The 23,270-nt window shown below is 40.5% G+C and overlaps 1 protein-coding gene across 1 annotated transcript in view; it reads left to right on the forward strand.

Annotated features, from left to right (window-relative positions):
- LOC128704758 (aldo-keto reductase family 1 member A1) overlaps positions 1–23,270 on the forward strand; it is a 106,213-nt gene that overhangs the window by 29,497 nt on the left and 53,446 nt on the right. Inside the window, exons 3-4 of the mRNA XM_070079516.1 lie at positions 20,757–20,874; positions 23,212–23,270. The exon at positions 23,212–23,270 is cut by the window's right edge and continues 42 nt beyond it. Coding sequence (XP_069935617.1) covers positions 20,757–20,874; positions 23,212–23,270 — 177 coding nt within the window. The remainder of the gene's footprint in view (positions 1–20,756; positions 20,875–23,211) is intronic.

Consider the following 23,270-nt stretch of genomic DNA (forward strand, 5'->3'; position numbering starts at 1 on the left):
ATGAAAACTACATACAAAATACTGCATGGAATAGATAAGGTAGACAAACAAGTTGTTCCAGAGAGGGGACACAGAAACAAGGGGTCACAATTGGAAGCTGAAGACTCAGACGAGTCAGAGGGATGTTAGGAAGTATTTCTTCAGTCATAGAGTCGTCAGGAAGCGGAATAGCCTAGCATGTGATCTAGTGGAGGCAGGAACCATACATAGCTTTAAGACGAGGTATGACAAAGCTCTGGAAGCAGAGAGAGGACCTAGTAGCGATCAGTGAAGAGGCGGGGCCAGGAGCTGAGTCTCGACCCCTGCAACCACAATTAAGTGAGTACAGTTAGGTGAGTGCACACATGCTTTATTTACAGCTAGCAAAGTCAGGGTATTTCTCCAGAATGGTCTGTAATATACCACTGTGGATAAAATACACTGCCATTTCTTGAAAATTTCTGAGTGAGTTGTCTCTAAATTCATTAATTTGATCGCACTCCAGTACATAATGACGCAAGGTGTGACAATAGTCCATCTGGCAAAGTTTACATTTCGTTTGGTCTACATCTGGTGGTGGTGATTTAACCTGCCATAGATACTTGTAACCTAGCCGGAGCCATGCGGTAGTGACATCCAAGAGTCTGCTTATCTTCTTGGATGCACCATAGACAAGTGGCTCCTCCTGCATGAAGGAATGACGATAGATGAACTGACTTGAGTCAATCTCCCTAAGTCTGAAGTCAATAAAATTCAATTGAAGTTCTTTTCGTATTATTGTTCTCAAACTACTACATGACAAGCCAAGATTGTAATCTACTCCCTCTTTGAAAGCATACAGCTTAGCCAATTTATCAGTTTTATCATGCATCTGAAGACCAATGTGAGATAGAATCCACAGCATGTGCACTCTGACTCCTCTGTCCACAATCTTACCATACCTATGTCTGGCTTCTCACACAATCATGCCACAATTTATACTTAATGAGTTGAGAGCATTTATGAATGACAGAGAATCAGTTACAATTAAAGTGTCAACCTTAGATACATGGACGCATTTGAGTGCAAGGAGTATGGCAAACAGTTCTGTCTGTATACAGGGTAGAGGCCCAATTATTGATGCGTGTTCCAATTTCTTTATGAGAGCCATCACGCTGTATGACAACAGCAGCACTACCAGCTGCACCAGTGTATTGGTGAACAGAACCATCAACGTAAATAATTTGTGAAAGAGTGTTCTGTGTGGCTAAGTTATCAATATAGCTTAAGGCATCATGTTTGGCTTCAAGACGAAGCTTTGGTTGTGATTTAAGAAGAGTTTTGAGGGAAATGGTGGAATGGTAGTTTTGAATGGGGTAATGTCCCATGGATCTAACTTGACATAGATCATGTAGCTGGTTCATGCGGTGGTCGGTTCCAATTTTTTCGGTCCACCTGGAAGGATGTTCACTAGTGTTGAGGAAAGTTTGGAGGGCTTCTGTGCAGGGGTTTGAATGGGCTAACCTAAGCATATTGACCTCAATAAGAATATTTCTTTCAGTAACACGATCTTTAATGCTTGGAATATTAAGTTCTTTCCGCATATTTAAAATTTTGGCAGTAAGAGGGCATCCTAGGATGATCCTCATTGCTTCGTTTTGCAGTTTTTCCAGCCTTCCAAGCTTCCAGTCAGACACGAGTGCAAGTAGTGGCGCCGCATAATCAACCAATGATCTAATATAAGCAAGATACATCATTTTCACAATTTTAACATTAGCTCCATACCTTGGATGAAAACCTGCCACAACTCTAAGTGCTCTCAATCTTTCTTTGTATTGGCGACAGAGACTCGTTACAACAGGTCCAAGCAGTGGAATCTCAAAGCCTAGATACCTGTATCTGCTTACATATTCTAGAAGAGACCCATCATGCAACTGGATCTGATGAACTGTGCCTCTCTGTCTAGGAGGACGCCTGTTGAGTATCTTTGTTTTATCCCCTGAGATTATTAACCCCAGGTCCTGACACGAGGCTAGTACACGAATAAGAATAAGAATGTTTTGGGTGTTGGAGAATCCGGTGGTGTGAATCATTATATCAGCAAAACTAATAATATAATGATGGGGCTGGCTAGGCATAGCAATAAGTAAGGCATTAATTAAAATATTGAATAGGGTGGGACTGAGCACACCTCCCTGTAGGGTTCCTAATTCAAAATCTTTAGTTACACTTCAATGTCCCTGGAACAACACAGAAGACTTTCTGTTGGACAGGTAGCCTTTAATCCAGCCGAGAAGCCATCGTCTAACAGAGATTTCAGTAGGGTTTGTTGGGAGCTAGAAATAGAGTATTTGGGTAGTACCAGTGAGGTAGTCTTTTGCCTGAGTGTTAAGTTTGAGACTTTGTATGTTATCTTTGCTCCTTCGATTAAGAAAAAACATTAAGTATGTTGGCAGTATCTCTCGGCTGGAGGAGAGGTTCCTCTGGTTTCGTTAAGTTAATCACTCTGTTTCTATACAGTCTTCTAGATTCTAGAAATTCAGAGAGGGTTTTTCAGGTCTTTTTGATGTCCCCTTTTGTGTCATTAAATCTATTTTCGTAATACTGTTATTTAGACCTCCTTATTAGATTAGTAAGTATTGACTAGTAACGTTTTGTCAGTTACTTTATTATCAGACCCATTCCGTACTGTTTTTTACATAGATGTTATTTATCAATGAATTTAAAGATGCTGTTTGTAAGCCAGGGGCTGTTTAGTCTCTTTGCTGTGATCTGCTTTGTTTTTATTGTCAATGCATGTTATAGATGTTTTGAGTTTTTTTATATATTTTTTTTGACACATTCATCAATATCGAGGTTGACTGTTAGCTCACTCTGCCAGTCGATGTTACTTAATGCTGAGAAAGAGTTACTTACTGTCGACTCGTCATGTAGTCGGGGCAATTTGCATAAGCTGGTTATGAGAAAGGTGGGATAGTGGCCTGTAGTGCTATCAGTGATTATGCCTGCTTTTAGTGGGGATATAGTGTTAGTCCAGATACGGTCAAGTAATGAGGCACTTTTCTCGGAGATTCTTTTTGGTGTAGTAACAGATGGTAAAAGTAAGCACTTGTTTATAGTGTTTGTGAATTCAGTTACTTGTGGGTTATGGTCATGGATGAGGTTTATGTTTAAGTCACCTGTAAGTATCAGGTGGTGTTTATTCATCTCTGTGTCAGATATCATTTCTCGTAGGCTTTCACTAAATGAGTAAATATTTGAGTGAGGTACTCTGTAGATTGCTCCAACTGTTATAATTTATTTTAGGTTTTCGGACTCAAATTTAGGAAATGTATATTGACCATATTCTTCCCTGGTGCAAGTAGATTTAAAACATTTAAGTTGATCGGAGCGGCAGATAGCTGTGCCACATCCTAATTGATGTCACCAACAATTGTGTATGGCTGTGTAACCAGGTATGTCAAAGATGTTAGCAACGTCATGTTTTAGCCAGGTTTTAGTAAGATTAATGATAGACATACTGACATTTAGAGAATCTAAAAGTGCTTGGAGGTCTTCATAATGTTTGCTGAGTGATCTGACATTTCAATTGAATACTGTTATGTTATTGTTGTTACTGAGTAGTGTCTTAGTCTGACTAGCAGTGTAATAAATTCGTAATGTTCAAATAGATGTTGTAAGTTTTTTCATGTTCAGCAGATGGTTGCTTGAGCTTTGTTACTACTATGTTCAGCAGATGGTTGCTAGAGCTTTGTTACTACTATGTTCAGCAGATGGTTGCTTGAGCTTTGTTACTACTATGTTCAGCAGATGGTTGCTAGAGCTTTGTTACTACTATGTTCAGCAGATGGTTGCTTGAGCTTTGTTACTACTATGTTCAGCAGATGGTTGCTTGAGCTTTGTTACTACTATGTTCAGCAGATGGCTGCTTGAGCTTTGTTACTACTATGTTCAGCAGATGGTTGCTAGAGCTTTGTTACTACTATGTTCAGCAGATGGTTGCTTGAGCTTTGTTACTACCATGTTCAGCAGATGGTTGCTTGAGCTTTGTTACTACCATGTTCAGCAGATGGTTGCTAGAGCTTTGTTACTACCATGTTCAGCAGATGGTTGCTAGAGCTTTGTTACTACCATGTTCAGCAGATGGTTGCTAAAGCTTTGTTACTACCATGTTCAGCAGATGGTTGCTAGAGCTTTGTTACTACCATGTTCAGCAGATGGTTGCTAGAGCTTTGTTACTACTATGTTCAGCAGATGGTTGCTAGAGCTTTGTTACTACCATGTTCAGCAGATGGTTGCTAGAGCTTTGTTACTACCATGTTCAGCAGATGGTTGCTAAAGCTTTGTTACTACCATGTTCAGCAGATGGTTGCTAGAGCTTTGTTACTACCATGTTCAGCAGATGGTTGCTAGAGCTTTGTTACTACTATGTTCAGCAGATGGTTGCTAGAGCTTTGTTACTACTATGTTCAGCAGATGGCTGCTTGAGCTTTGTTACTACTATGTTCAGCAGATGGTTGCTAGAGCTTTGTTACTACCATGTTCAGCAGACGGTTGCTAGAGCTTTGTTACTACTATGTTCAGCAGATGGCTGCTTGAGCTTTGTTACTACTATGTTCAGCAGATGGTTGCTAGAGCTTTGTTACTACCATGTTCAGCAGATGGTTGCTAGAGCTTTGTTACTACTATGTTCAGCAGATGGCTGCTTGAGCTTTGTTACTACTATGTTCAGAAGATGGTTGCTAGAGCTTTGTTACTACCATGTTCAGCAGATGGTTGCTAGAGCTTTGTTACTACTATGTTCAGCAGATGGCTGCTTGAGCTTTGTTACTACTATGTTCAGCAGATGGTTGCTAGAGCTTTGTTACTACCATGTTCAGCAGATGGTTGCTAGAGCTTTGTTACTACTATGTTCAGCAGATGGTTGCTAGAGCTTTGTTACTACTATGTTCAGCAGATGGTTGCTAGAGCTTTGTTACTACTATGTTCAGCAGATGGTTGCTAGAGCTTTGTTACTACTATGTTCCGCAGATGGTTGCTAGAGATTTGTTACTACTATGTTCCGCAGATGGTTGCTAGAGCTTTGTTACTACAATGTTCAGCAGATGGTTGCTAGAGCTTTGTTACTACCATGTTCAGCAGATGGTTGCTAGAACTTTGTTACTACCATGTTCAGCAGATGGTTGCTAGAGCTTTGTTACTACCATGTTCAGCAGATGGTTGCTAGAGCTTTGTTACTACCATGTTCAGCAGATGGTTGCTTGAGCTTTGTTACTACCATGTTCAGCAGATGGTTGCTGGAGCTTTGTTACTACCATGTTCAACAGATGGTTGCTTGAGCTTTGTTACTACCATGTTCAACAGATGGTTGCTAGAGCTTTGTTACTACAAGGTTCAGCAGATGGTTGCTAGAGCTTTGTTACTACCATGTTCAACAGATGGTTGCTAGAGCTTTTTTACTACCATGTTCAGCAGATGGTTGCTAGAGCTTTGTTACTACCATGTTCAACAGATGGTTGCTAGAGGTTTGTTACTACCATGTTCAGCAGATGGTTGCTAGAGCTTTGTTACTACCATGTTCAACAGATGGTTGCTAGAGCTTTGTTACTACTATGTTCAGCAGAGGGTTGCTAGAGCTTTGTTACTACTATGTTCAGCAGAGGGTTGCTAGAGCTTTGTTACTACCATGTTCAGCAGATGGTTGCTAGAGCTTTGTTACTACCATGTGCAACAGATGGTTGCTAGAGGTTTGTTACTACCATGTTCAGCAGACGGTTGCTAGAGCTTTGTTACTACCATGTTCAACAGATGGTTGCTAGAGCTTTGTTACTACTATGTTCAGCAGAGGGTTGCTAGAGCTTTGTTACTACTATGTTCAGCAGAGGGTTGCTAGAGCTTTGTTACTACCATGTTCAGCAGATGGTTGCTAGAGCTTTGTTACTACCAAGTTCAGCAGATGGTTGCTAGAGCTTTGTTACTACTATTTTTCAGCAGATGGTTGCTAGAGCTTTGCTACTACCATGTTCAGCAGATGGTTGCCAGAGCTTTGTTACTACTATGTTCAGCAGAGGGTTGCTAGAGCTTTGTTACTACCATGTTCAGCAGATGGTTGCTAGAGCTTTGTTACTACCATGTTCAGCAGATGGTTGCTAGAGCTTTGTTACTACTATGTTCAGCAGATGGTTGCTAGAGCTTTGTTACTACCATGTTCAGCAGATGGTTGCTAGAGCTTTGTTACTACCATGTTCAGCAGATGGTTGCTAGAGCTTTGTTTCTACTATGTTCAGCAGATGGTTGCTAGAGCTTTGTTACTACTATGTTCAGCAGATGGTTGCTAGAGCTTTGTTCCTACCATGTTCAGCAGATGGTTGCTAGAGCTTTGTTACTACCATGTTCAGCAGATGGTTGCTAGAGCTTTGTTACTACTATGTTCAGCAGATGGTTGCTAGAGCTTTGTTACTACTATGTTCAGCAGATGGTTGCTAGAGCTTTGTTACTACTATGTTCAGCAGATGGTTGCTAGAGCTTTGTTACTAACATGTTCAGCAGATGGTTGCTAGAGCTTTGTTACTACCATGTTCAGCAGATGGTTGCTAGAGCTTTGTTACTACCATATTCAGCAGATGGTTGCTAGAGCTTTGTTACTACCATGTTCAGCAGATGGTTGCTAGAGCTTTGTTACTACTATGTTCAGCAGATGGTTGCTAGAGCTTTGTTACTACCATGTTCAACAGATGGTTGTTAGAGCTTTGTTACTAACATGTTCAGCAGATGGGTGCTAGAGCTTTGTTACTACCATGTTCAGCAGATGGTTGCTAGAGCTTTGTTACTACCATGTTCAGCAGATGGTTGCTAGAGCTTTGTTACTACCATGTTTATCAGATGGTTGCTAGAGCTTTGTTACTACTATGTTCAGCAGATGGTTGCTAGAGCTTTGTTACTACCATGTTCAACAGATGGTTGCTAGAGCTTTGTTACTACCATGTTCAGCAGATGGTTGCTAGAACTTTGTTACTACCATGTTCAGCAGATTGTTGCTAGAGCTTTGTTACTACCATGTTCAACAGATGGTTGCTAGAGTTTTGTTACAACCATGTTCAACAGATGGTTGCTTGAGCTTTGTTACTACCATGTTCAGCAGATGGTTGCTAGAGCTTTGTTACTACCATGTTCAACAGATGGTTGCTTGAGCTTTGTTACTGCCTTGTTCAACAGATGGTTGCTAGAGCTTTGTTACTACAATGTTCAGCAGATGGTTGCTAGAGCTTTGTTACTACCATGTTCAACAGATGGTTGCTAGAGCTTTGTTACTACCATGTTCAGCAGATGGTTGCCAGAGCTTTGTTACTACTATGTTCAACAGATGGTTGCTAGAGCTTTGTTACTACCATGTTCAGCAGATGGTTGCTAGAGCTTTGTTAATACCATGTTCAGCAGATGGTTGCTAGAGCTTTGTTACTACCATGTTCAGCAGATGGTTGCTAGAGCTTTGTTACTACTATGTTCAGCAGATAGTTGCTAGAGCTTTGTTACTACTATGTTCAGCAGATGGTTCCTAGAGCTTTGTTACTACCATGTTCAGCAGATGGTTGCTAGAGCTTTGTTACTACCATGTTCAGCAGATGGTTGCTAGAGCTTTGTTACTACTATGTTCAGCAGATGGTTGCTAGAGCTTTGTTACTACTATGTTCAGCAGATGGTTGCTAGAGCTTTGTTACTACTATGTTCAGTAGAGGGTTGCTAGAGCTTTGTTACTAACATGTTCAGCATATGGTTGCTAGAGCTTTGTTACTACCATGTTCAGCAGATGGTTGCTAGAGCTTTGTTACTACCATGTTCAGCAGATGTTTGCTAGAGCTTTGTTACTACTATGTTCAGCAGATGGTTGCTAGAGCTTTGTTACTACCATGTTCAACAGATGGTTGCTAGAGCTTTGTTACAAACATGTTCAGCAGATGGGTGCTAGAGCTTTGTTACTACCATGTTCAGCAGATGGTTGCTAGAGCTTTGTTACTACCATGTTCAGCAGATGGTTGCTAGAGCTTTGTTACTACCATGTTTATCAGATGGTTGCTAGAGCTTTGTTACTACTATGTTCAGCAGATGGTTGCTAGAGCTTTGTTACTACCATGTTCAACAGATGGTTGCTAGAGCTTTGTTACTACCATGTTCAGCAGATGGTTGCTAGAACTTTGTTACTACCATGTTCAGCAGATTGTTGCTAGAGCTTTGTTACTACCATGTTCAACAGATGGTTGCTAGAGTTTTGTTACAACCATGTTCAACAGATGGTTGCTTGAGCTTTGTTACTACCATGTTCAGCAGATGGTTGCTAGAGCTTTGTTACTACCATGTTCAACAGATGGTTGCTTGAGCTTTGTTACTGCCTTGTTCAACAGATGGTTGCTAGAGCTTTGTTACTACAATGTTCAGCAGATGGTTGCTAGAGCTTTGTTACTACCATGTTCAACAGATGGTTGCTAGAGCTTTGTTACTACCATGTTCAGCAAATGGTTGCCAGAGCTTTGTTACTACTATGTTCAACAGATGGTTGCTAGAGCTTTGTTACTACCATGTTCAACAGACGGTTGCTTGAGCTTTGTTACTACCATGTTCAACAGATGGTTGCTAGAGCTTTGTTACTACCATGTTCATCAGATGGTTGCTTGAGCTTTGTTACTACCATGTTCAGCAGATGGTTGCTAGAGCTTTGTTACTACCATGTTCAACATATGGTTGCTTGAGCTTTGTTACTACCATGTTCAACAGATGGTTGCTAGAGCTTTGTTACTACCATATTCAGCAGATGATTGCTAGAGCTTTGTTACTACCATGTTCAACAGATGGTTGCTTGAGCTTTGTTACTACCATGTTCAACAGATGGTTGCAAGAGCTTTGTTACTACTATGTTCAGCAGATGGTTGTTAGAGCTTTGTTACTATCAAGTTCAACAGATGGTTGCTAGAGCTTTGTTACTACCATCTTCAACAGATGGTTGCTAGAGCTTTGCTACTACCATGTTCTACAGATGGTTGCTTGAGCTTCATTACTACCATGTTCAACAGATGGTTGCTAGAGTTTTGTTACAACCATGTTCAACAGATGGTTGCTTGAGCTTTGTTACTGCCTTGTTTAACAGATGGTTGCTAGAGCTTTGTTACTACAATGTTCAGCAGATGGTTGCTAGAGCTTTGTTACTACCATGTTCAACAGATGGTTGCTAGAGCTTTGTTACTACCATGTTCAGCAGATGGTTGCCAGAGCTTTGTTACTACTATGTTCAACAGATGGTTGCTAGAGCTTTGTTACTACCATGTTCAGCAGATGGTTGCTAGAGCTTTGTTACTACCATGTTCAGGAGATGGTTGCTAGAGCTTTGTTACTACCATGTTCAGCAGATGGTTGCTAGAGCTTTGTTACTACTATGTTCAGCAGATAGTTGCTAGAGCTTTGTTACTACTATGTTCAGCAGATGGTTGCTAGAGCTTTGTTACTACCATGTTCAGCAGATGGTTGCTAGAGCTTTGTTACTACCATGTTCAGCAGATGGTTGCTAGAGCTTTGTTACTACCATGTTCAACAGATGGTTGCTTGAGCTTTGTTACTGCCTTGTTCAACAGATGGGTGCTAGAGCTTTGTTACTACAATGTTCAGCAGATGGTTGCTAGAGCTTTGTTACTACCATGTTCAACAGATGGTTGCTAGAGCTTTGTTACTACCATGTTCAGCAGATGGTTGCTAGAGCTTTGTTACTACTATGTTCAGCAGATAGTTGCTAGAGCTTTGTTACTACTATGTTCAGCAGATGGTTGCTAGAGCTTTGTTACTACCATGTTCAGCAGATGGTTGCTAGAGCTTTGTTTCTACCATGTTCAGCAGATGGTTGCTAGAGCTTTGTTACTACTATGTTCAGCAGATGGTTGCTAGAGCTTTGTTACTACTATGTTCAGCAGATGGTTGCTAGAGCTTTGTTACTACTATGTTCAGCAGAGGGTTGCTAGAGCTTTGTTACTAACATGTTCAGCAGATGGTTGCTAGAGCTTTGTTACTACCATGTTCAGCAGATGGTTGCTAGAGCTTTGTTACTACCATGTTCAGCAGATGGTTGCTAGACCTTTGTTACTACCATGTTCAGCAGATGGTTGCTAGAGCTTTGTTACTACTATGTTCAGCAGATGGTTGCTAGAGCTTTGTTACTACTATGTTCAGCAGAGGGTTGCTAGAGCTTTGTTACTACTATGTTCAGCAGAGGGTTGCTAGAGCTTTGTTACTACCATGTTCAGCAGATGGTTGCTAGAGCTTTGTTACTACCATGTTCAACAGATGGTTGCTAGAGGTTTGTTACTACCATGTTCAGCAGATGGTTGCTAGAGGTTTGTTACTACCATGTTCAACAGATGGTTGCTAGAGCTTTGTTACTACTATGTTCAGCAGAGGGTTGCTAGAGCTTTGTTACTACTATGTTCAGCAGAGGGTTGCTAGAGCTTTGTTACTACCATGTTCAGCAGATGGTTGCTAGAGCTTTGTTACTACCAAGTTCAGCAGATGGTTGCTAGAGCTTTGTTACTACTATGTTCAGCAGATGGTTGCTAGAGCTTTGCTACTACCATGTTCAGCAGATGGTTGCTAGAGCTTTGTTACTACTATGTTCAGCAGAGGGTTGCTAGAGCTTTGTTACTACCATGTTCAGCAGATGGTTGCTAGAGCTTTGTTACTACCATGTTCAGCAGATGGTTGCTAGAGCTTTGTTACTACTATGTTCAGCAGATGGTTGCTAGAGCTTTGTTACTACCATGTTCAGCAGATGGTTGCTAGAGCTTTGTTACTACCATGTTCAGCAGATGGTTGCTAGAGCTTTGTTTCTACTATGTTCAGCAGATGGTTGCTAGAGCTTTGTTACTACTATGTTCAGCAGATGGTTGCTAGAGCTTTGTTACTACCATGTTCAGCAGATGGTTGCTAGAGCTTTGTTACTACCATGTTCAGCAGATGGTTGCTAGAGCTTTGTTACTACTATGTTCAGCAGATGGTTGCTAGAGCTTTGTTACTACTATGTTCAGCAGATGGTTGCTAGAGCTTTGTTACTACTATGTTCAGCAGATGGTTGCTAGAGCTTTGTTACTAACATGTTCAGCAGATGGTTGCTAGAGCTTTGTTACTACCATGTTCAGCAGATGGTTGCTAGAGCTTTGTTACTACCATGTTCAGCAGATGGTTGCTAGAGCTTTGTTACTACCATGTTCAGCAGATGGTTGCTAGAGCTTTGTTACTACTATGTTCAGCAGATGGTTGCTAGAGCTTTGTTACTACCATGTTCAACAGATGGTTGTTAGAGCTTTGTTACTAACATGTTCAGCAGATGGGTGCTAGAGCTTTGTTACTACCATGTTCAGCAGATGGTTGCTAGAGCTTTGTTACTACCATGTTCAGCAGATGGTTGCTAGAGCTTTGTTACTACCATGTTTATCAGATGGTTGCTAGAGCTTTGTTACTACTATGTTCAGCAGATGGTTGCTAGAGCTTTGTTACTACCATGTTCAACAGATGGTTGCTAGAGCTTTGTTACTACCATGTTCAGCAGATGGTTGCTAGAACTTTGTTACTACCATGTTCAGCAGATTGTTGCTAGAGCTTTGTTACTACCATGTTCAACAGATGGTTGCTAGAGTTTTGTTACAACCATGTTCAACAGATGGTTGCTTGAGCTTTGTTACTACCATGTTCAGCAGATGGTTGCTAGAGCTTTGTTACTACCATGTTCAACAGATGGTTGCTTGAGCTTTGTTACTGCCTTGTTCAACAGATGGTTGCTAGAGCTTTGTTACTACAATGTTCAGCAGATGGTTGCTAGAGCTTTGTTACTACCATGTTCAACAGATGGTTGCTAGAGCTTTGTTACTACCATGTTCAGCAGATGGTTGCCAGAGCTTTGTTACTACTATGTTCAACAGATGGTTGCTAGAGCTTTGTTACTACCATGTTCAACAGACGGTTGCTTGAGCTTTGTTACTACCATGTTCAACAGATGGTTGCTAGAGCTTTGTTACTACCATGTTCATCAGATGGTTGCTTGAGCTTTGTTACTACCATGTTCAGCAGATGGTTGCTAGAGCTTTGTTACTACCATGTTCAACATATGGTTGCTTGAGCTTTGTTACTACCATGTTCAACAGATGGTTGCTAGAGCTTTGTTACTACCATATTCAGCAGATGATTGCTAGAGCTTTGTTACTACCATGTTCAACAGATGGTTGCTTGAGCTTTGTTGCTACCATGTTCAACAGATGGTTGCAAGAGCTTTGTTACTACTATGTTCAGCAGATGGTTGTTAGAGCTTTGTTACTACCAAGTTCAACAGATGGTTGCTAGAGCTTTGTTACTACCATGTTCAACAGATGGTTGCTAGAGCTTTGCTACTACCATGTTCTACAGATGGTTGCTTGAGCTTCATTACTACCATGTTCAACAGATGGTTGCTAGAGTTTTGTTACAACCATGTTCAACAGATGGTTGCTTGAGCTTTGTTACTGCCTTGTTCAACAGATGGTTGCTAGAGCTTTGTTACTACAATGTTCAGCAGATGGTTGCTAGAGCTTTGTTACTACCATGTTCAACAGATGGTTGCTAGAGCTTTGTTACTACCATGTTCAGCAGATGGTTGCCAGAGCTTTGTTACTACTATGTTCAACAGATGGTTGCTAGAGCTTTGTTACTACCATGTTCAGCAGATGGTTGCTAGAGCTTTGTTACTACCATGTTCAGGAGATGGTTGCTAGAGCTTTGTTACTACCATGTTCAGCAGATGGTTGCTAGAGCTTTGTTACTACTATGTTCAGCAGATAGTTGCTAGAGCTTTGTTACTACTATGTTCAGCAGATGGTTGTTAGAGCTTTGTTACTACCATGTTCAGCAGATGGTTGCTAGAGCTTTGTTACTACCATGTTCAGCAGATGGTTGCTAGAGCTTTGTTACTACCATGTTCAACAGATGGTTGCTTGAGCTTTGTTACTGCCTTGTTCAACAGATGGTTGCTAGAGCTTTGTTACTACAATGTTCAGCAGATGGTTGCTAGAGCTTTGTTACTACCATGTTCAACAGATGGTTGCTAGAGCTTTGTTACTACCATGTTCAGCAGATGGTTGCTAGAGCTTTGTTACTACTATGTTCAGCAGATAGTTGCTAGAGCTTTGTTACTACTATGTTCAGCAGATGGTTGCTAGAGCTTTGTTACTACCATGTTCAGCAGATGGTTGCTAGAGCTTTGTTACTACCATGTTCAGCAGATGGTTGCTAGAGCTTTGTTACTACTATGTTCAGCAGATGGTTGCTAGAGCTTTGTTGCTACTATGTTCAGCAGATGGTTGCTAGAGCTTTGTTACTACTATGTTCAGCAGAGGGTTGCTAGAGCTTTGTTACTAACATGTTCCGCAGATGGTTGCTAGAGCTTTGTTACTACCATGTTCAGCAGATGGTTGCTAGAGCTTTGTTACTACCATGTTCAGCAGATGGTTGCTAGACCTTTGTTACTACCATGTTCAGCAGATGGTTGCTAGAGCTTTGTTACTACTATGTTCAGCAGATGGTTGCTAGAGCTTTGTTACTACTATGTTCAGCAGAGGGTTGCTAGAGCTTTGTTACTACTATGTTCAGCAGAGGGTTGCTAGAGCTTTGTTACTACCATGTTCAGCAGATGGTTGCTAGAGCTTTGTTACTACCATGTTCAACAGATGGTTGCTAGAGCTTTGTTACTACCATGTTCAGCAGATGGTTGCTAGAGCTTTGTTACTACCATGTTCAACAGATGGTTGCTAGAGCTTTGTTACTACTATGTTTAGCAGAGGGTTGCTAGAGCTTTGTTACTACTATGTTCAGCAGAGGGTTGCTAGAGCTTTGTTACTACCATGTTCAGCAGATGGTTGCTAGAGCTTTGTTACTACCAAGTTCAGCAGATGGTTGCTAGAGCTTTGTTACTACTATGTTCAGCAGATGGTTGCTAGAGCTTTGCTACTACCATGTTCAGCAGATGGTTGCTAGAGCTTTGTTACTACTATGTTCAGCAGAGGGTTGCTAGAGCTTTGTTACTACCATGTTCAGCAGATGGTTGCTAGAGCTTTGTTACTACAATGTTCAGCAGATGGTTGCTAGAGCTTTGTTACTACTATGTTCAGCAGATGGTTGCTAGAGCTTTGTTACTACCATGTTCAGCAGATGGTTGCTAGAGCTTTGTTACTACCATGTTCAGCAGATGGTTGCTAGAGCTTTGTTTCTACTATGTTCAGCAGATGGTTGCTAGAGCTTTGTTACTACTATGTTCAGCAGTTGGTTGCTAGAGCTTTGTTACTACCATGTTCAGCAGATGGTTGCTAGAGCTTTGTTACTACCATGTTCAGCAGATGGTTGCTAGAGCTTTGTTACTACTATGTTCAGCAGATGGTTGCTAGAGCTTTGTTACTACTATGTTCAGCAGATGGTTGCTAGAGCTTTGTTACTTCTATGTTCAGCAGATGGTTGCTAGAGCTTTGTTACTAACATGTTCAGCAGATGGTTGCTAGAGCTTTGTTACTACCATGTTCAGCAGATGGTTGCTAGAGCTTTGTTACTACCATGTTCAGCAGATGGTTGCTAGAGCTTTGTTACTACCATGTTCAGCAGATGGTTGCTAGAGCTTTGTTACTACTATGTTCAGCAGATGGTTGCTAGAGCTTTGTTACTACCATGTTCAACAGATGGTTGTTAGAGCTTTGTTACTAACATGTTCAGCAGATGGGTGCTAGAGCTTTGTTACTACCATGTTCAGCAGATGGTTGCTAGAGCTTTGTTACTACCATGTTCAGCAGATGGTTGCTAGAGCTTTGTTACTACCATGTTTATCAGATGGTTGCTAGAGCTTTGTTACTACTATGTTCAGCAGATGGTTGCTAGAGCTTTGTTACTACCATGTTCAACAGATGGTTGCTAGAGCTTTGTTACTACCATGTTCAGCAGATGGTTGCTAGAACTTTGTTACTACCATGTTCAGCAGATTGTTGCTAGAGCTTTGTTACTACCATGTTCAACAGATGGTTGCTAGAGTTTTGTTACAACCATGTTCAACAGATGGTTGCTTGAGCTTTGTTACTACCATGTTCAGCAGATGGTTGCTAGAGCTTTGTTACTACCATGTTCAACAGATGGTTGCTTGAGCTTTGTTACTGCCTTGTTCAACAGATGGTTGCTAGAGCTTTGTTACTACAATGTTCAGCAGATGGTTGCTAGAGCTTTGTTACTACCATGTTCAACAGATGGTTGCTAGAGCTTTGTTACTACCATGTTCAGCAGATGGTTGCCAGAGCTTTGTTACTACTATGTTCAACAGATGGTTGCTAGAGCTTTGTTACTACCATGTTCAGCAGATGGTTGCTAGAGCTTTGTTACTACCATGTTCAGCAGATGGTTGCTAGAGCTTTGTTACTACCATGTTCAGCAGATGGTTGCTAGAGCTTTGTTACTACTATGTTCAGCAGATAGTTGCTAGAGCTTTGTTACTACTATGTTCAGCAGATGGTTGCTAGAGCTTTGTTACTACCATGTTCAGCAGATGGTTGCTAGAGCTTTGTTACTACCATGTTCAGCAGATGGTTGCTAGAGCTTTGTTACTACTATGTTCAGCAGATGGTTGCTAGAGCTTTGTTACTACTATGTTCAGCAGATGGTTGCTAGAGCTTTGTTACTACTATGTTCAGCAGAGGGTTGCTAGAGCTTTGTTACTAACATGTTCAGCATATGGTTGCTAGAGCTTTGTTACTACCATGTTCAGCAGATGGTTGCTAGAGCTTTGTTACTACCATGTTCAGCAGATGGTTGCTAGAGCTTTGTTACTACCATATTCAGCAGATGGTTGCTAGAGCTTTGTTACTACTATGTTCAGCAGATGGTTGCTAGAGCTTTGTTACTACCATGTTCAACAGATGGTTGCTAGAGCTTTGTTACTAACATGTTCAGCAGATGGGTGCTAGAGCTTTGTTACTACCATGTTCAGCAGATGGTTGCTAGAGCTTTGTTACTACCATGTTCAGCAGATGGTTGCTAGAGCTTTGTTACTACCATGTTTATCAGATGGTTGCTAGAGCTTTGTTACTACTATGTTCAGCAGATGGTTGCTAGAGCTTTGTTACTACCATGTTCAACAGATGGTTGCTAGAGCTTTGTTACTACCATGTTCAGCAGATGGTTGCTAGAACTTTGTTACTACCATGTTCAGCAGATTGTTGCTAGAGCTTTGTTACTACCATGTTCAACAGATGGTTGCTAGAGTTTTGTTACAACCATGTTCAACAGATGGTTGCTTGAGCTTTGTTACTACCATGTTCAGCAGATGGTTGCTAGAGCTTTGTTACTACCATGTTCAACAGATGGTTGCTTGAGCTTTGTTACTGCCTTGTTCAACAGATGGTTGCTAGAGCTTTGTTACTACAGTGTTCAGCAGATGGTTGCTAGAGCTTTGTTACTACCATGTTCAACAGATGGTTGCTAGAGCTTTGTTACTACCATGTTCAGCAGATGGTTGCCAGAGCTTTGTTACTACTATGTTCAACAGATGCTTGCTAGAGCTTTGTTACTACCATGTTCAACAGACGGTTGCTTGAGCTTTGTTACTACCATGTTCAACAGATGGTTGCTAGAGCTTTGTTACTACCATGTTCATCAGATGGTTGCTTGAGCTTTGTTACTACCATGTTCAGCAGATGGTTGCTAGAGCTTTGTTACTACCATGTTCAACATATGGTTGCTTGAGCTTTGTTACTACCATGTTCAGCAGATGGTTGCTAGAGCTTTGTTACTACCATGTTCAGCAGATGATTGCTAGAGCTTTGTTACTACCATGTTCAACAGATGGTTGCTTGAGCTTTGTTACTACCATGTTCAACAGATGGTTGCAAGAGCTTTGTTACTACTATGTTCAGCAGATGGTTGTTAGAGCTTTGTTACTACCAAGTTCAACAGATGGTTGCTAGAGCTTTGTTACTACCATGTTCAACAGATGGTTGCTAGAGCTTTGCTACTACCATGTTCTACAGATGGTTGCTTGAGCTTCATTACTACCATGTTCAACAGATGGTTGCTAGAGTTTTGTTACAACCATGTTCAACAGATGGTTGCTTGAGCTTTGTTACTGCCTTGTTCAACAGATGGTTGCTAGAGCTTTGTTACTACAATGTTCAGCAGATGGTTGCTAGAGCTTTGTTACTACCATGTTCAACAGATGGTTGCTAGAGCTTTGTTACTACCATGTTCAGCAGATGGTTGCCAGAGCTTTGTTACTACTATGTTCAACAGATGGTTGCTAGAGCTTTGTTACTACCATGTTCAGCAGATGGTTGCTAGAGCTTTGTTACTACCATGTTCAGGAGATGGTTGCTAGAGCTTTGTTACTACCATGTTCAGCAGATGGTTGCTAGAGCTTTGTTACTACTATGTTCAGCAGATAGTTGCTAGAGCTTTGTTACTACTATGTTCAGCAGATGGTTGCTAGAGCTTTGTTACTACCATGTTCAGCAGATGGTTGCTAGAGCTTTGTTACTACCATGTTCAGCAGATGGTTGCTAGAGCTTTGTTACTACTATGTTCAGCAGATAGTTGCTAGAGCTTTGTTACTACTATGTTCAGCAGATGGTTGCTAGAGCTTTGTTACTACCATGTTCAGCAGATGGTTGCTAGAGCTTTGTTACTACCATGTTCAGCAGATGGTTGCTAGAGCTTTGTTACTACTATGTTCAGCAGATGGTTGCTAGAGCTTTGTTACTACTATGTTCAGCAGATGGTTGCTAGAGCTTTGTTACTACTATGTTCAGCAGAGGGTTGCTAGAGCTTTGTTACTAACATGTTCAGCAGATGGTTGCTAGAGCTTTGTTACTACCATGTTCAGCAGATGGTTGCTAGAGCTTTGTTACTACCATGTTCAGCAGATGGTTGCTAGAGCTTTGTTACTACCATGTTCAGCAGATGGTTGCTAGAGCTTTGTTACTACTATGTTCAGCAGATGGTTGCTAGAGCTTTGTTACTACCATGTTCAACAGATGGTTGCTAGAGCTTTGTTACTAACATGTTCAGCAGATGGGTGCTAGAGCTTTGTTACTACCATGTTCAGCAGATGGTTGCTAGAGCTTTGTTACTACCATGTTCAGCAGATGGTTGCTAGAGCTTTGTTACTACCATGTTTATCAGATGGTTGCTAGAGCTTTGTTACTACTATGTTCAGCAGATGGTTGCTAGAGCTTTGTTACTACCATGTTCAACAGATGGTTGCTAGAGCTTTGTTACTACCATGTTCAGCAGATGGTTGCTAGAGCTTTGTTACTACCATGTTCAACAGATGGTTGCTTGAGCTTTGTTACTGCCTTGTTCAACAGATGGTTGCTAGAGCTTTGTTACTACAATGTTCAGCAGATGGTTGCTAGAGCTTTGTTACTACCATGTTCAACAGATGGTTGCTAGAGCTTTGTTACTACCATGTTCAGCAGATGGTTGCCAGATCTTTGTTACTACTATGTTCAACAGATGGTTGCTAGAGCTTTGTTACTACCATGTTCAACAGACGGTTGCTTGAGCTTTGTTACTACCATGTTCAACAGATGGTTGCTAGAGCTTTGTTACTACCATGTTCATCAGATGGTTGCTTGAGCTTTGTTACTACCATGTTCAGCAGATGGTTGCTAGAGCTTTGTTACTACCATGTTCAACAGGTGGTTGCTTGAGCTTTGTTACTACCATGTTCAACAGATGGTTGCTAGAGCTTTGTTACTACCATGTTCAGCAGATGATTGCTAGAGCTTTGTTACTACCATGTTCAACAGATGGTTGCTTGAGCTTTGTTACTACCATGTTCAACAGATGGTTGCAAGAGCTTTGTTACTACTATGTTCAGCAGATGGTTGTTAGAGCTTTGTTACTACCAAGTTCAACAGATGGTTGCTAGAGCTTTGTTACTACCATGTCAACAGATGGTTGCTAGAGCTTTGCTACTACCATGTTCTACAGATGGTTGCTTGAGCTTCATTACTACCATGTTCAACAGATGGTTGCTAGAGCCTTGTTACTACTATGTTCAGCAGATGGCTGCTAGAGCTTTGTTACTTCCATGTTCAACAGATGGTTGCTTGAGCTTTGTTACTACCATGTTCAACAGATGGTTGCTAGAGCTTTGTTACTACTATGTTCAGCAGATGGTTGCTAGAGCTTTGTTACTACCATGTTCAACAGATGGTTGCTTGAGCTTAGTTACTACCATGTTCAACAGATGGTTACTAGAGCTTTGTTACTACTATGCTCAGCAGATGGTTGCTAGAGCTTTGTTACTACCATGTTCAACAGATGGTTGCTAGAGCTTTGTTACTACTATGTTCAACAGATGGCTGCTAGAGCTTTGTTACTACTATGTTCAACAGATGGCTGCTAGAGCTTTGTTACTACTATGTTCAACAGATGGCTACTAGAGCTTTGTTACTACTATGTTCAACAAATGGCTGCTAGAGCTTTGTTACTACTATGTTCAACAGATGGCTGCTAGAGCTTTGTAACTACCATGCCTAAATCCCACTATTTACACACTGGCTCTTCTCTGTTTCCATAAATCTGTGTATAATAAATCGAGGTGTGCATCGATTCTTGACACCATCACAGATTCTTATTGAGACCACTTCTCTCCCATCTATTGTTTCTACTAATTCGGGAGGAATTTTACCTGTTATAAAATCACCAGCAAAGGATCCAATTAATACCATCTCCCTGATCATGGAATCGTCTCTCACTCTGAGACAATTCCATGAGGTCTTGCATATTTCCTGTCCCAGTTCTTCAGCTGGGGACACTAACACCGGTTCCTTTTACAAATTCAGGCTGAACTTTCCCAGTTTGGCTACGAAGACGCCGAATTATTAGCTGAGTTTTCCGCGACAACCAGTGCTTACAAATTACTAATGGCATCTCCCCAACCACGTCACTCAGCAGCTGTTCTCCACCCCCCCATCCTCACTCTTCACTTGAAATTTCTCGATATGGTCAAATCAGCATCTCATTTTATTGCACAATTATTATATTATTCAAATTTACACATGCTGAACTTGGGAAAATCCCAAACTTTCCACATGAGTTATTGGAGTTAGTGGACATATCTATGATACGAAGCTTACACTTTATACGTTTCCAAATGTTCTTTATTGCCTTAAAGTCCACTGAGTTTCCAGGTTGTCATTAAGTATGGAAGGAATCACTAATTTAGTCAATTCTTTTTGTTTCTGGCAGTATAGCAAACGTTGTCCTGGCACTTCTTGAAGCTGTCAGGCAAACAGTCTGCTGAAGACGTGCCTGTGGGTTAGCATACTTACGACACCTACTGTACTTGATGGTTCTCTCCTTGTATAAGTACTTGATAGTTAACGCTTGTTTATGTACAAGATGGTTCATGCTTGTTCATGTTCTTGATGTTTCATTCTTGCTCATTTACTTGATGGTTATACTAATTTCTGTTCATGACGGTTCACATACTTTATGTATAGTATTGTAATTCACCATTTTTTACGTACTTTACGGTTCATATTTCTTCATGTATCTTCAATGTATTTCATATGCTGTCCCTCTCATTCATCCACCCTACATTCTATAGCCCACTCAGAATACTTAAATATTTTCATGTTGATCATAAAACTATGTTTAGCTGCAATATTTCACTTTATATTTATTAGTGTTTTATTCTGATGCATTACTTTTTTGTGGTAATACAACAATTATTTGGTACAATAATGTGTTTACAAATTTTCCAGCTACCTATGATTGGAAATCGAGAGGAGGATGTACCAAGATTTCTACAGAAATCATTAGATAAGTTGCGGCTGACTTATGTCGATCTGTACCTAATTCACTTTCCATGTGGTATGAAAGGTAAGCAGCATGAATAATATTTTATATTATTATCACACTGGCCGATTCCCACCAAGGCAGGGTGGCCCGAAAAAGAAAAACTTTCACCATCATTCACTCCATCTCTGTCTTGCCAGAAGGGTGCTTTACACTACAGTTTTTAAACTGCAACATTAACACCCCTCCTTCAAAGGGGGGAATGAATAATGAATAATGAATAATGTTAATGATATTATGGATGTTGCTTGCGTGTTTTTCTCATTAGTAAATATGACATTGATTGGTAGAATTACCGACAATATATTATGTAAAAGGACACAAATGCAACTTCTTCTCTCAACAAACCGGCAGTTTCCCACCGAGGCAGGGTGGCCCAAAAAGATAAACGAAAGTTTCTCTTTAAATTTAGTAATGTATACAGGAGAAGGGGTTACTAGTTCTTTGCTTCTGGCATTTTAGTCACCTCTTATGACACGCATTGCTTACGGAGAAAGAATTCTGTTCTGTTTATTGTAGCAACGGCTTGACAAAGCTCCTGAAGAGCCAAACTTTCCACAATAAAATGTCGCATTTGTTGCATTTTGTCCTTTTATTTAGCATGACTCTGATTGCTGATGAGCCTTTATTGGTATTACATTCTGCTACAATTTGGCTGTATCATGTACATGAAATGGAACAAAAATTATATATTTTTAAAGTGCATCTAGGACAGGTAGTCGGGTGCTGAGCTTGTGATGTCTGAGTCCAGAGGAAGAAAGAAAACCGCTTTTTTGTTTAATTGTGCTAACGGGGATCACAGAAAAAGATTCAGGGTATCTGCATCCGTCTCATACCATGAGGTGTGTCTCATACCATGAGGTGAAAGTAGGGATCTTGGTGCTGGACACATTTATGTTCTTTCAAGCTTATTGGAAAACTTCTGACAATTGTTTCCCTGATGTAAATCTGATTTCACCCTCTTTTGTACCTAGTATATAGTTGGTATAAACCTTGGTAATAAATACCGACAAGTTGGTTTAGAAAGACACGTAAGCAAACACTATAACATATTTATTAGAAAACGTTTCGGTCCTGGGACCTTGATCAAGGTCCCAGGTGATCAAGGTCCCAGGACCGAAACGTTTTCTAATAAATATGTTATAGTGTTTGCTTACGTGTCTTTCTAAACCTAGTATATAGTAAACGTCCACACCATCTTGTTCAGCCTTAGTCTCTGATGGTCGAGGATAGAACAACTGTGTTGGCAGGGAGCATTATGTATCTGTGCTTTATGTAAATATGCATTATGTGCTGGTTAGTGGCCCTGTTGTGTATTATATTATCTTTTCGCTTACAATGGAATTTCATGAGGCAAGAATACTTGAGATCGAGTAAAGTATTTTCTATTTTCTCTTCTTTTAGTGCAAGAAGTTCTTCATTATTGCAAATTCTAAGTACCTGCAAGAAGCTGATTACTACATATTTCCTGGTCTGTAGATCAAGATATAATTCTTCTGTTCCTTTTTCCAAAGTAGACTGAACTGATGATATAGTCTGGTTTAACTGGTTTCTGAAATTTTGTAAGCTAAACAGTCTGGGAACAGTAATAAGGATGACAAACTACCCGAGCAAAGCAATTTTCTGGGTATGATTTTATGATTATTTCTTAATGTTCCAAGTGAATTATGGCCAATACTGCACTTAACAGACCCCAATGCGAAGCCAAATCTTTGTTCTTTTTAGAACGAAAAGAAAACAAATTGAAGCTCACTTAAGCTTTTATTTGACAAAGGAAATCTGGAATGGGTATGGTGAACCAAAAATTGGAAGGTGTCATGACCACGTAGAAAAGTAATGATTTGGTCAGGGGACACCTTGCATTAAGCGTAATAATGTCTAGGCTATTTTCTTATTTCTGACACCAGTGTCTTCTAATCTTGATACTAAATCCTACAAATGGTGACGGTAGAATCCTTATGCCTAATAACTTGGATAGACTTTTCCCAATATGTTTCCTAATTGGTAGTAAACAGGTAGTGCCTCACACCAAATAGCTGGCATGCTTGTGAAGAGCCTTATTCCAATTATCAGAAATAACATTAAAGCCTTTCACATGAGTCCTTGTTGACTAAGTCACTCACTTGGTATACTACAGGATGTAAATAAGACAGAATGTTAGTTATGGCATTTTATTGTCATGAAGTTTCGTTAATCATGGACATAAAGAATTATCCTGAATTGTTAAATCCTTATGGGCGATACTCCTCAACAAAATGACATAACCCACATTTTGTGTCTTTTATACAACCTGTCGTTATATTCTACATAAATAAAAATAGAAAATATGGTAGCTATTTTCTGATATACTCTCTCTTTCAGGCGAGGATGACGATGACCTTTCTCCTAAGGGCAATGATGGTAATGTTGTTCTTGACGTG

Source organism: Cherax quadricarinatus, chromosome 99 (assembly GCF_038502225.1).
Source record: "Cherax quadricarinatus isolate ZL_2023a chromosome 99, ASM3850222v1, whole genome shotgun sequence".
NCBI classification, from domain to species: Eukaryota; Metazoa; Arthropoda; class Malacostraca; order Decapoda; family Parastacidae; genus Cherax; species Cherax quadricarinatus.